This window comes from Polypterus senegalus, chromosome 10 (genome assembly GCF_016835505.1).
Source record: "Polypterus senegalus isolate Bchr_013 chromosome 10, ASM1683550v1, whole genome shotgun sequence".
Lineage (NCBI taxonomy): Eukaryota > Metazoa > Chordata > Cladistia > Polypteriformes > Polypteridae > Polypterus > Polypterus senegalus.
Window position 1 is genome coordinate 32287635 of NC_053163.1, and position 13597 is coordinate 32301231.

At 38.4% G+C, this 13597-nt stretch overlaps 2 protein-coding genes across 2 annotated transcripts in view; one reads left to right on the forward strand and one right to left on the reverse strand.

The window, feature by feature from the left end:
• Positions 1 to 1475: 1475 nt before the first annotated feature.
• smdt1b (single-pass membrane protein with aspartate-rich tail 1b) lies at positions 1476 to 9115 on the reverse strand. Its single transcript, XM_039765649.1, has 3 exons — positions 8897 to 9115; positions 6972 to 7112; positions 1476 to 2369 (listed from the first exon to the last, which is right to left on the reverse strand). Exons 1-2 carry the CDS (start codon positions 9056 to 9058, stop codon positions 6975 to 6977), a joined length of 300 nt encoding a protein of 99 aa, XP_039621583.1. The 5' UTR covers positions 9059 to 9115; the 3' UTR covers positions 1476 to 2369; positions 6972 to 6974.
• Positions 9116 to 9172: 57 nt separating this feature from the next.
• Positions 9173 to 13597, forward strand: part of naga (N-acetylgalactosaminidase, alpha) — a 42352-nt gene continuing 37927 nt past the window's right edge. Inside the window, exon 1 of the mRNA XM_039765648.1 lies at positions 9173 to 9303. The gene's annotated coding sequence lies outside the window, so the exon portion shown is untranslated. The remainder of the gene's footprint in view (positions 9304 to 13597) is intronic.

Below are 13597 nucleotides of genomic sequence, written 5' to 3' on the forward strand. Positions count from 1 at the left end.
AACCCTCTACTACAGGGCAGGGACGTGCGGTCAGGGGAAACACATCATAAAAAGTAAAAAAAAAAAAAAAAAACTTTTTGGTGGTCTGTGCTATAAATTTGCATTCTGTATGATTCCATAATTTTGATAATTTGTATAGTCAAAATCACTGTATTTGCGCATTTCCTGTTCAAATACAGGGGAGAAAAGCGAGGTGCGACAGTGACGAGCCTCGCCTCACCTCGGACTGCGCTCTCCCTCACAGTCTGGGTTGATGCCTGCAATTGGCACGTGCCTGCTGCTGCCGTCTCTCTGTATGTTGCCAATATAAGGTTTGCAGACACGTTTATTATACACCCTGACTTTCTAATATCTTTAATAAATGTGTGTGACATATTCAGTCTTGCGTCTTGCTGATCGGACATAAAACCGCAGTGAAAAGGCACAACGTGAGGCAGACAGTACCGTTCCCCACCAAAGGGGCGCATGTGAGCCCAACAGGTTCTCGTTGCTGCTGTTCTTCTACACAGAGGCGCCGATAAGTTAGCGATATCAGAAAGCCAAGTGCACTGCAGTGGTCCGTTCATTTTTATTGTTTTGTTCTTACTGCCTGCCAAAATGGAAGATTAAGACAAAACTAAAGGAAAATAAGGAGGGACTTTTAAAAGAAAGTGAGGGAGATTTTCATGGAGAAGGATGGGCACATGGACTTCACTGACAAACGGTTTTCAATTTTATAAAAAGTGGCATCAGACTAAGAAAAAAATCTAATATTTAAAAACTACATTTTGACCTTAAATAAAATATTCTTTTGTTTTTCTTGTTATCCTTTTGTTAAACAGTCTGTATTAAAAAAATTTAAAGCATCAGAATTAAAAGCTTTTAAAAACAACTAAATATATTTTAATTAAGGTCAAATTGAAATCAGTTTTTTTCGTACACCTCTCTATACTTTCATTTGTATTGAATGAGTATGAATTATGGAATTGCAGCAGCAAATTTAGAACACATGGAGGATGAGGAGCAAATGTGCGCTCTCTCTCTTGCCGCTATGAATGTAATGATCTTTCTTGGCCAAATATGTACCTTACCTATGTGTGTGTGTGTGTGTGTGTGTGTGTGTGTAAGGAATGCTGATGAGATATGAAACATAACCAGTAGTCAATGTGCATGCTGACTGCCAAATGAATAGTGAATAAGCAGCTAGTGTTTTGGGTTCATAGATTTGTAAATCTGAATCTGAAGGAGTCCGTGCCTCACCAGCCATGAACCTCACCGCACGTCACTGCTACAGGGCATACTAACACCAGGCCCATTTTTAGGATGTGGCAGAAAGATCTGAATGCTTGAGGAGACCATAACTCCCATATAGACCCCCCTGAAGTCAGAATGTGAACCTAAATGTGGCACTGTGAGTCTCTTCAATATACAACCAATTTAATAAATTCAAAACCACTCATCCACCTTTCAGAAAATGAGAGGCCAATGCTTGTAACTCCATTCCAAAACATATTTTAATTTAAAGTTACCAAATTAAAAGCTGAAAAACAGGCAGATAACACAGGACATGCACGTTGATACTATCCAGATTTAAAACTGAGATTTTTCTCTGGGAACTGACTGTGCCATACAGCTGTATAGGTCAAGTAGTAACGTCAAGACTTGGGTATTTAAATTCTGCTCAGAATATTAAGGGAAAACTGCAGTTTTCATGTAGTGCTTTAAAGAATGCTATGGAGTTCATTAGCAAACAAGAAATAAGTTTACAACAGAAATGTAAGGTACTGAAATATCACTTACAGCCAGTCACTAAAGGTTTTCAGAAGAAAATCAAAAAATGCTTATGTGTGCATGACATATGAAATAAACTGAAAATGATGTGAGTTTGAGAAATGAAACCATCCACAAAATGAGATAATGCCTTTGATTTTAAACAACAACTACACTTTTAAATCTGGTTTAAAATAAAAAGAAAATACAGTTGAAGCAGCACAGAACAAACATCTAACATGATTATTTCCACAAAGATGACGCAATCATCATGATTAGATAAATAAATGGTTCAATGGAAAACATAATTCCTGGATTTATAAATGTACATAATCTGCAGATTATTTTTGTGGGGACATCCCTCTTTCGTTCCCCTTCTAGAGGAGGAAAAAAAAAAAAAAAACCCTACTCCAATATTTCCAATTTGTTTGCGTAGACTTTTACACACCCATTTGTCTTCAATAAAACTGTAGCTGGATTGTCAGGTGAACAGGCAAGTGGGAGCTCAGAATTCAAAAGTTCACCACCACTTGGATTTTCTACTGCCCAGACTTCATTGCAGTTTGAGGTCTGCCAGTCCCAAACGGTCCTGCTCCTGACGTAACTTCAAGATATGGTATCTGGAAAATGGAGACAGGCATCACCAGTTACAGCACAACAACTGCAAACCAGCAAGTGTAACCAGTTTAAAATACAAACACAACAATTCTGGGCATTAGAGAAAACCTGTCTGGTTCAACCCACTAAGATGGCATTAAGTAGAGTCCAACTGAATTACCTCCCCAACTATGATCAGGCCCAGGATTCAGTGTGTGACATTTTATTCCAGCTCAGAAGTGGCGTTATGTGTTTCAGACTTTACAGGGACAGTAGACGCTGTTTAAACACAAAGTTGCAGAGCTTGGCATAAAGACGGCACTTGGAGTGCGAGTGTAACGGAGTGGTGGCTCGGAGGCTAGGGATCTGCACTGGCAATCGGAAGGTTGCCAGTTCGAATCCCGTGAAAAGACAAAAGGGATGATTTTTTTTTTTTTTATTCAGTTTTACTCTTGGATTCTTGAATAGAAAAAATTGTTCAAATGACATGTTGACGTGAATGTCTGTGTGTGAGGAAAAGTAACATTCACCATAGACACTGCAAGAAGAAGAAATGATTGAGCTGCGTTTGTATGTCTGCGTTTATCCCTTTAGCACTAACTTTTACAAGTACCATAAATTTACACAGGATGTTACAGACTCACATCAAATGTATGTTTTTATGATATGATAATAGTAGCAGACAACTCAAAGCTCTAAATAGAGGGACAACACGAGACTCAAAACGATTATCTCGAGGTTGCTAATACGTAGCTTTTCCACTGCAAACGCTGCATAGATCTGAGATGGAGCAGTGTTACCACTGTGACAACTGGCTGAAAATGTAACAGGCAAACACACGTGTGTGTAAATGTCTTTTACTTTGTACCGACTGATAGTTGGGCTTCAGCAACATGTCACTTGAGCAATTTTGGTTTTCTTTGGTTTTATTACCATACTTGTTTTGTTACACATTTTGTGAAAGTGTTTACTGGATATTTGAGCTTCAGTCTTCACACATCCTACACTTCACGTCAACATTATGTCGTTATTAGTATAAAATATGCAAACATTTTCTGTTTTGATGGGGTGTTCGGCATTTCCTCTGTCATTCTATATTTACACAGACTGTTGTCGACACGTAGAACACATGAAATGTATGCATTTCAGATAACGGTATTTCATTACTTATATAATTCCTTACAAACACATCGCCAGATAAACACTTCAGCTGTGAGGCTTGCAGCAGGGCGATGCCTTCACCAGACTGAATGGAGGGAGGGTGGTGGGTGTAGCAGGCTGCCTTCTGCTAATCCACACGTTTTCAAGACAGACGTGGACTATTAGCACAGTGAAAAGGCGCTACGAGCTTCTTGGCATATGTCAGGAAAATTTAAGGAGGTCAGGGACAACGAAAAAAATCGTATGCTTCAGGGATTCTAGTGTTAAGGCACAACCAGTGCACAATATGTTCAAATTTTTAGTCCGATTGTCAGCCTTCTAAGCCTCTCGCTAACTAGAGCTGCAGTGCTGGTCTGTGGCGTTGTGTGCTTTAGCAAATTGATTCATGGCAAGAAAACCACCTTGATTTGCATGATGAAATAGCCATGAGAGTATTGCTGCACACACTGTGTGTGTACGTGTTTGTCATTAAAAGTGACTTTTCTGGGGGATGACGCTCAGCAGTACCAAGTACCGTGGCTTCTGTCTGTAGACTGTGTTATCTGTGGATGATACAATTCATCTATTTAAAGTATCCATCATCCAACCCGCTATTTCCTAACTACAGGGTGTACGGGGGTCTGCTGGAGCCAATCCCAGCCACCACAGGGCACAAGGCAGGAAACAAACCCCGAGCAGGGCACTAGCCCACCGCAGGGCACACACACACCAAGCACACACTAGGGATAATTTAGGATCGCCAATGCAACTAACTTGCATGTCTTTGGACTGTGGGAGGAAACCCATGCAGACACGGGGAGAACATGCAAACTTCACGCAGGGAGGACCCGGGAAACGAACGAGGTCTCCTAACTGCGAGGCAGCAGTGCTACCCACTGCACCACCATGCCACCCTATTTAAAGTATGCATCTCCTAAATGATAGCATTCCCTATAGCTTATTCACTTTTTATATTTCGTTACATCAGTGGAAGGGTTTAATTAACGCTGTGAATACCACAATGTATTCTACCCACTACTGCTACTTACACAATTCTACTCCAAGGGGTTGATCAAATGCATACTAAAAATGTGCAAGATGATGCTAGTTGTTTACTTGTGCAGACGCCGCCCAGACCCCCTCTAAGCATTGATCAGTCCCTCTATGAATATCCCAAGCAGCACCTCAGCTGGGTAGCCTTCCTCTTTCTGGTACCTGTTGGTTCACTTGTAAACCGTCTATGGTTTCTCTACTATGGATGCTAACTAGGTGCTCAAAAAGCCTGCGTTGCAATTACAACATCATAATACAGTTCTGAAATACTCTGGGTGACTCATTCTTCATCTGCAAGTCATAGCAAGGCAAGGAAAGTTACGAGCAACAAGCAGCTGAAGAACGTACATTACATTGTTCAGGACAGCCAGATAAGCGGAAATAAATTTTAATTGCTAATAACCCTTGAATTAAATCTGCAACTGCAGTAGTTTTCCCTTTAGTAAATAGCAGTTTTAGCAGGTAAGCTGTGTCACGTAATGATTTTCTGTTATGGATTCTTACACTTTAACCACTTCTTAAGAAAATGATTTGATACATTTGCTTGGTAGAAACCACCTAAAAACTGAAAACAACTGATAATTATGGTCTATAATAAGGAGCTCTCCAACATGTTGGCAATGTGCTTACGAGGATGTGTTTTTATTCAAGCTATTACTGTTACAACAGTAAGCTATACAGTAAGACACAAGCATTGGCATAGCTGCCCGACAGGCCCAGGGTCCTAGACTCCTAAAATGGGCTCTTGTCTAGGAGTAGTTTATTCATTCTACCTGTGTGTTTCTTCTGCATACTCCGATGAGGCTAAAGATTACAAAGGGTAGAGGGGTAATGCAATACTCAGCACGACTACTTCACCGATCTACCACTCCGAAGTCATACCTGTGCCTCATGGCTACATGTGGGCTGTCTGTATGTGCTCAATGTGCTTCTCTCCAGGTGTAGAAGTGTTAGGGTAACTGGTGCCATATGTTTGGAGATGTGAGAGCAATTTAGGCTGGTCCTCATCTAGGAGATGCTCCTGCCTTGGACAAGATGCTTCTCTCCTAGCCTGCACTCTTTTCAAAAACTACTTAAACCAGTTCGGGTTTACAGAACAGAATGAATTCTAAAACTGAAAAAGAATGGTTACAAAATGGCTGTCTGAATAAGTGTGCCTCGTGATAAAACTGGTAACCTAAGATTCTCCTTATCAATTAACTCACACGTGACATTTATACTGAAGTAGCTGTTTTCCTTTAGTGTTCAGTGTTTTTCACAACTGTGTCTTTACTGGTCTTCACTAATCATCAATTGTCTAAAGCAGGGGTGCCCAACTCCAGTCCTGGAGGGCTGCAGTGGCTGCAGGTTTTCAATCTAACCCTTTTCTTAATTAGTGACCTGTTTTTGCTGCTAATGAACTCCTTTTGAATTCATTTTAATTGACTTGCTCTTGAAGGCTCAGTCCCCTTACATTAATTGTTTCTTTTTCCTTAATTAGCAGAAAAACAATAATGAGATACAAAATGAGCCAAAACGCGACCAGCAAACTGTGACCATCATACAATATCTGAAAATAAAGAAAAGTAAAGATCTCAGGAATGCTGATCTTCTCTTAGAAAAGAGAAAATCCACAATTTCGGAAATGTCTGCTATTGCACAATGAAAGCAGCCACAAGCCATGGAATTAAAGAACAGGTTTAATTAACGACAGACTCAAGCGCCTTATTAAGCAACTAGTTGGAGTGAAATTGGTTGGAGTTTGAGGCCCTGACTTAGTTGGTCTTCTGTTGGCTCACTCACTTCACATTTCACTCTGTTTGGGTGCCATTTAAGGAAAGAAATGAAGAAATTCAGAAGAACGATGAAGAAATTCAAGGGAACAAATGTTAAAAAAGCAACTCAATTAAAATGAATTTACAAAAAGTTAATTAGCAGCAAAAACAGAGCACTAATTAAGAAAAGGGTTAGAATGAAAACCTGCAGCCACTGCGGCCCTCCAGGACTGGAGCTGGGCACCCCTGGTCTAAAGATATGGCAAAAAATGCTAACTTCTGAGTTTTCTTTAAATGTACATATACTAGTACATAGTCTCAATGCAAAAAAAAGAAAAAAGAAGTAAAAGACTAATTAAACAATTAGATCATTCAGGAATAAGACAACTATATTTGTGAAACTGGTTGGAATGAAAACCTGCAGCGATAGTGGTGCCCCAGGACAGAACGAAGGCACCTTTGTACTAAATTATGCCCATGCAGCCACTAATAAAATCAAATAAATCCATACAGGAGTTATTCCATCATTCATTAAATATTCCAAACCTGCTTATGTGACAGGAAATGAGCTTAATAACTAAAATTATATAGAAATCCAACCGACTGACAGGTGGTAAACCGAGATGCTAGACCTGAAAACGTGCACCTTTCTTTCCATATGTAATTGCTGCACCTTACCACTTAATCATCGTCGTCATCATCTTCTGGAACAAATATGTCATGCTCTTCCAAGAGGGCTGCAAAGCTCTTGCTGATTTGTGTGCCGAGGTACAGGAAGGGCACAACAATAATAGTCATACGAACAAGGCCAAATGAGGTCTAGGGTGAAAGGAAAGCAGATATATAAAAGCAAGTTACTACTTCAATTCGGATCACCCAATTATTTTCAAAATATTCTTATTTTTTTTAAAACAGCAATCCCTTCAACCACTGATTGAAGAAAAAAAAAACCTGCCAACTTTCTGTACTGATCTGTGTGTAACATTATTTTGAATACACCACCAATCTTTTTGTCCCCACTAATGCATTAAATGATTTTACAGCCTTAAATATAAGGTGCACTGTACTGTTATACTCTTTAAAAAACAAACAAAAAAAAAAAACTAATCAAGCCTTTTACATCTCAATGAAATTAACAACAATACCGTTGAAGGCAGACTGGCAGCTCTAAAGTGGTCAAGTGTGAGTGACTGTGTGCGTGTGTGTAATCTGGCATGGACTAGCACCCCACTCCGGGGTGTTTCTCCCAATGAGAAATCCAGATAGGAACTGGCACTTGCTGACCCTCTGCTGGAGTAGTGGGGTTGGGCCTGTATGTGCAGAATTTCTAACATTTACATTTAGTAAAAATTCTTATATTGAGACTGGAGAAAAATAAAAAGAAACCACAAAGCCCCCTGCACCTCTGGCTGAAATGTGTCTTCAAACACCGTCAAATGAAATGATGTCAAATTTCACGGCAAAGTTGTTTTTTTTTAAATGCATTTTACTTATTTTAAATGGTTTTCTTTAACTGCTACCCCTTTATTACATACGGCCAATAAAACTCCAATATAAAATAATTTTCCTTTAATTGTGCATTCATGTAACAGTAAAGAAATAAATCAAAAAATTCAAAAAGTTTCTATTTATTTCAAAAGAAACATTTATCCAATTGATACAAAACAAATAATAATAATCACTTTAATGATTAATGAAAGGAACTACTCGTACTCAAAGCAACACGAGTCCTTACTGATTTGGTGTTTTCAATTCACACCAACGGCGGGTTCACTCACTCTTTGTGCGTTCCGGACAAATGAAGAAACGTACGAACTGCGCATCTCCTACTACATTTATTGTCTTTAGATTTTGGACAAAATGCTTGTTATTGGGTATTCAAGTATGAAAAAGCAAAAAATAAAACTGATACGATTAGATTTTTTTCTAGACATTTATATTTGACCCCCATGAACGGTGAATGCTATAAATTCGGAAAGTGAATACTGTGTAAATATTTAGGAAAACCTTTTTGTATATTAATCATTAAAGAGGAGAAGTGTACAACTTTCCTACATAAAGAAAAAAATATTTATGGGGCCAAAGTTGATCCCACTGCAGCCAGAGGAGGGTTAATGGCTAGTTACTGTCGAGGGCGTCAACCACAGCGATCATGGGAGCTTGTTCAAACACAGAATGTGACAGGGTGGTGTGATTTTTTTCTTAAAGAAAGTGACGTCCCCGGTTTTCAGCTTGGCTTATTTTAATAAAAAAAGGGGGCGTGTAGGTCCACATATAACATGCAATTCCAATATGAGGCTCGCAGATTCTCTTCCTGGTGCCTTGCCCGTTCCACAGAACTAGCTTACCGATTGGCGGTTATAGCTGTCACTCAAACATCTCGGTAACCATCCCAATAGACTGACAACCGGACAGAATGTTACAATCAATCAAAATGACAGACACACCCCGTCCTTAACAGTCGAAAAGCTTCTGATCTAAATTCGGTCACGGTAACCTACAGTGTTATTATATTACCAGAAAAGTTCAACAATAAAACAACTTCGTGGGTGTTCCGTTTTATTTTTCTTCTAACCGTACACAACATATATTTCGGCTCTTACCTTTACTGGCTTTGGTAAAATTGCTCCTGTCGATGAGCACACAGCCGTACGAGCCAGTGCTGGGCCAGTGTTGCTCACTACCTTTTTACGTAATAAATTAGTACTTCTTGGGAAACCAACGGCTGAAAAAAGCAGAGGAATCCGACCTACTGCAAACGCCATCTTGGAACCTGCAACTGTCAAGAGCGACTCCAGGATGACGTCACAGTTACGAGTTAGCACTCACGAAATGAAGGCGGGGATTTTAATCAGGTATCTACGGGTCGCCATTCGGAACATTTTGCCAGTCTTCGTGTGCTCGCTCATGGCTTTACACTTCCAAAGCCTGGTGTAATATACTTATTGCGTGAAGCCGGCTCGCAAGTTTGTACGCCAAAGACGAGGAAGAGGTAACTTTTTTGCACAAGGTATGTAGCTGGCAGGAAGCGAATAAGTCTCCAACTTCAGCCTCGTTGAACATAGCGCACATATACGAGGGGAATGTCAAGCTTTGCAGGAGGGCATTTGTAAATTTAGTATGTTGGTTACTCATTATGTGAAAAAAGTATAAACAAGAAAGATAAAGCAAATGCTAGCAAATAACGTAATTATTTATCAAATGAAACAGCTAAACTGCACAGGAGTCTTTGTAAGTCTTACTGTGTGTACATTCCCACTTAATATGGTGAAGTTTATTGTATTTATTCTTTGGTGATGTCATATGTACAGAAAGGGTTGGGATGGTTTAGAAAATGGAAATAAAAACAAAGCGATTTTAAAATCCATCAGAAAGGGTATAATGACAAGATATTTAATTTTAAGTCTTATCAACTTAATTTTTTCGTAAATAAAAATCCATTGTTGCCATTGAGGCAACACATGCCAGAACTGTTGGTGTCAGAAAAATCTTTTCAGGTGTTTTTTGGAAGAAATGCACATCGTGTCCTCCAGCCCAAAGATGAAAAGGACCATCCAGACTGTTACTAGTTACAGTATAAGTCCAGAAGTCCACGTCTGTGACGGTCTGGGATTGTATCAGTGCTCTGGGCCAGGACTTGCACTTCTATAAGACACCTTTTAATGCCAAAAAGTACATACAGATTTTTGGGGCAACATATAATGCCGGAAAGATGACATCCTATCTATGGACGCCCAGGCATATTTTAAAAAGATAATGCAAAAACACATTGTGCATGCATTAGAGGGGTAAAGCTGCGTAAGAAGAGGGTGTGAGTGCTCAGCTGGTGTGTCTGCAGTCCTGACTTGTCCCCAATTAAGAATGGGTGATGTGTTTTGAAACACAAAAGGCAACAGCAAAGTCCCCATACTGTTGCACAATTTAAGACTTGTTTGCAAGAAGAATGGGCCAAACTTGTACCTGAAAGACTCAATAAAGTAACGTCTTAGGTTCATGTTCAATTAATGTGTTGTGAGAAGGAAAGGCAACATTACAAAGTGATAAATCATTACTTTCCAAACCTTTTTTGGAACATGTTGCAAGTATGCAAATCGATACACATTTATATTTGAAGAAAAAAAAATACAATTCATTAGTTATTACATGAAACAATGCAGGTCAAAGATCATGTAATATCATTTACTAATCACTGCTTTCTTTTTTTATTTGTACTTTCCAATCTGTTCCAACTTTTTCTGAGCTGCAGTTGTAGTTTTTTAAAAGTACTCTTTCTTTTAATTCTTTTGTTACTATATTTAAGGTTTGGCCCTGATCGTCATGACATGTATACATTGAAAAAAATTTATTACAAATGTTTATATTTTTTTGTGGTAAATTAAAAAATGAAAACCATTTTTCTCAATCACATACCTTTTTTTTACAAAACACATTTTATAGTTTTTTTAAATGTTTTTGCACTATTGTTAATTAAATATCAATATTTTATTTTAATGATAATTTGTTTGAATGTAATATTTTCTCATATTAACATATAAAACAAAACAATTATTTTATTCGATAATAAGGTCAGAATATTAGTAAGAGATCTATGCCTTCTCAAAGATACTGCAGAGCTTTTCGGGTTCTAATTAAACGCTATTTACTTATTTCTTTATAAAGCACTTTAAAAACAACATCAAGGCTGACCAAAGTGCTGTACAATAAAAAACCCAACATATCAGACACTCAATAACCAAAGGGTAAAAAAAACAGAAACACATAAGAGCTGAAGAGATTCATAATAAAAAGTACACAGTCAAAATATCATACTGGGTTAAAGGCCAGGGAGTTAAAATGTGTTTTTAAATAAGATTTAAAGACAGCAAGTGAAGGAGCCTGCCTAACGTGCAACGGAAAATCGTTCCCGAGTTTAGGAGCTGCAACTGAAAAAGCTCGATCACCTCGGAGTTTGCGTCATGTCTCAGGAACACGTAAAAGTATCTGGTCTGCTGACCGGAGAGAGCGAGACGGTACATAAGGGTGCAGCAGTTCCGACAAATAAAATGGGGCACAACCATTAAAGGATTTAAAACCAAATACAAGGATCTTAAAATGGATTCGAAAAAGAACTGGAAGCCAGTGAAGGGAAGCCAAAGTTGGGGTAACGTGCTCATGCTTTCTTGTGCCAGTTAAAAATTGAGCAGCGGTATTTTGCACCAGCTGTAGGCGAGCAATGGAGGCCTGGCTAATTCCAAAAAGAATCGCATTGCAGTAATCTAGACGAGAGGTTATAAAAGCAGGTATCACTGTTTCAAGGTTGCGTTTAGACAAAACAGGCTTACATCCAGACACAACTGTCTCTTGGTACTGAAGCAGAGGAGAAAAGTTTACAGCTTTTTCACGAAACGGGGATCCTTGATTTATTGTACTGATGTAAGTGGCCTAGTGCAGACACTTGGCAATGATCAAAATGCTACGTCTTCATGACAGTAATAATTCTGCATCAGTACAACAGTAATAAATATGCATCAATACCTTTTTTTCATTCTGTGTACTTGAAAGACACCTACAAAGACTTTGAAAATCCTTTTGAGAAAATGAATTAGAATTTGCACCATTTGTTCATATGTGGGACTTGAAAGTGTCAGATGTCATTGTATGTTCAGGTTTTCTCTGTGAGTGAGATAGCAGAGCCAAGAATTGACATTGGGTACAGAGGGAATGGCCAGCTAGAAAAAAAAAATGTATAGTTTGGTGCCAAAAACATCATAAGGCCTAGCTTGTTGGATCCAGGTAAACTGCTGCTACTACTGCTACACATTAAGCTTTATGTAATGAAGCAGTTTGTCAATCACCTCTCAAAATATGTAGCCTATTTTATGTATTTGTGTCAAAGGTCTCGTGGTTTTTCTGAGGGTAAATTGAAAGAAGGCATTTTTGCTGGCCCTAATAATAGAAAGCTGATTTCTGATGCAGAATTTGATGGTGCGATGAACAACCTGGAAAAAGAGACTTGACTATCATTCTAAAAAGTAATTTATAAGTTTTTAGTTAACAATAAAGATCCAAATGTAAAGAAATTGTGAAAAATGCATTAGTTAAGTTTTAGGAATTGAGATGCAATGTGAGTCTCAAAGTTCACTTTCTGGAACCGCATTTGGAATCTTTCCCTGAAAATCTTGGAGCGGTGAGTAAAAAAACAACAAGGGTGAAAGATTCCATCAGGATATCAAAAACGTGGAAAGAAGATAGCAAGGATGTTGGGATGTCAGCACAATGGTGGACTCCTGCTTTACGATACATAGGGACACGCCAAAAAAAGGTGAACAAACGACGGGCGGCCAGATGAAGTTATGGAGTTTAATTTTGCAGGCCTGGTATAACCTAATTTCATTGGATGTTGTAACCTTTATTATGCAAATTGAGACCCTGTAAGTATGATAAGTAATTGGGGAATTGCCGCAGTGGCCTCAGTACAAAAACATATGAAAATTTGTAATCATTGAGCTTGCAGCATCACAAAGCTTTTTTAATGTGAACTTTGATATACTATAACTTTTCTTTATTAAATTCTTTAATTCTTTATTCATTTAATAAATCAGTAATAATCAGCCTGGATACTTTTCTAAATCTTAGATTTTTTGTCATTTATATGGATAAACATCTTCAGATATTCCCATCTGAAGTCTTTGTGTCCTAACAAACACACTTAAAGTATACTGCTTTGCCTCACTTCTCGTGATTCACCCTTAGCAATGGATGGGCGATTCCAGCCTTTTTCAGATAGACCAATTGTGCTGAAACTTTGCACTGCATTTCCCGGTTTTAATGACGGTAGGCAATATCATCCCCAGAGGCTCTGCCATTTTCCATCTTGAGGAGACCGTCTTCCTTTTGGCAGCCACATAACCCTAAAGCTAGAAATCTAATTTTGGCCATGTTTTTGGGGTTTTGCCACTCAAGCAATCTAATTCTGTAATCAGAATTAGAACATTCATTTTGAAGTTTTTTTTTTTTTTAACCATGTTTTCCGATGCCTTTTTATTTTGAAAATAGGCGTCGCAATTTTGCAGAGTTTGCATTGTCATCTCCAAGAACTCGTATCCCATGATGTGCCGGGTCGTTGCCACTCATGATGTTGTCAAGTACATCAGTATAAAGGTTACCCCAAACAGTCATTCAGTATCTGAGATTGACTCAAATATAGCAGATTTACTAGTTTCTTGACACAAGTTGTGCTTTTTGACTTTCATTTTTGTTTTGTGATTTGACTCTGATGGTTCTCTTTTTTGAATTACAGTTTTGATCATTGTGTTGTCTTTTTA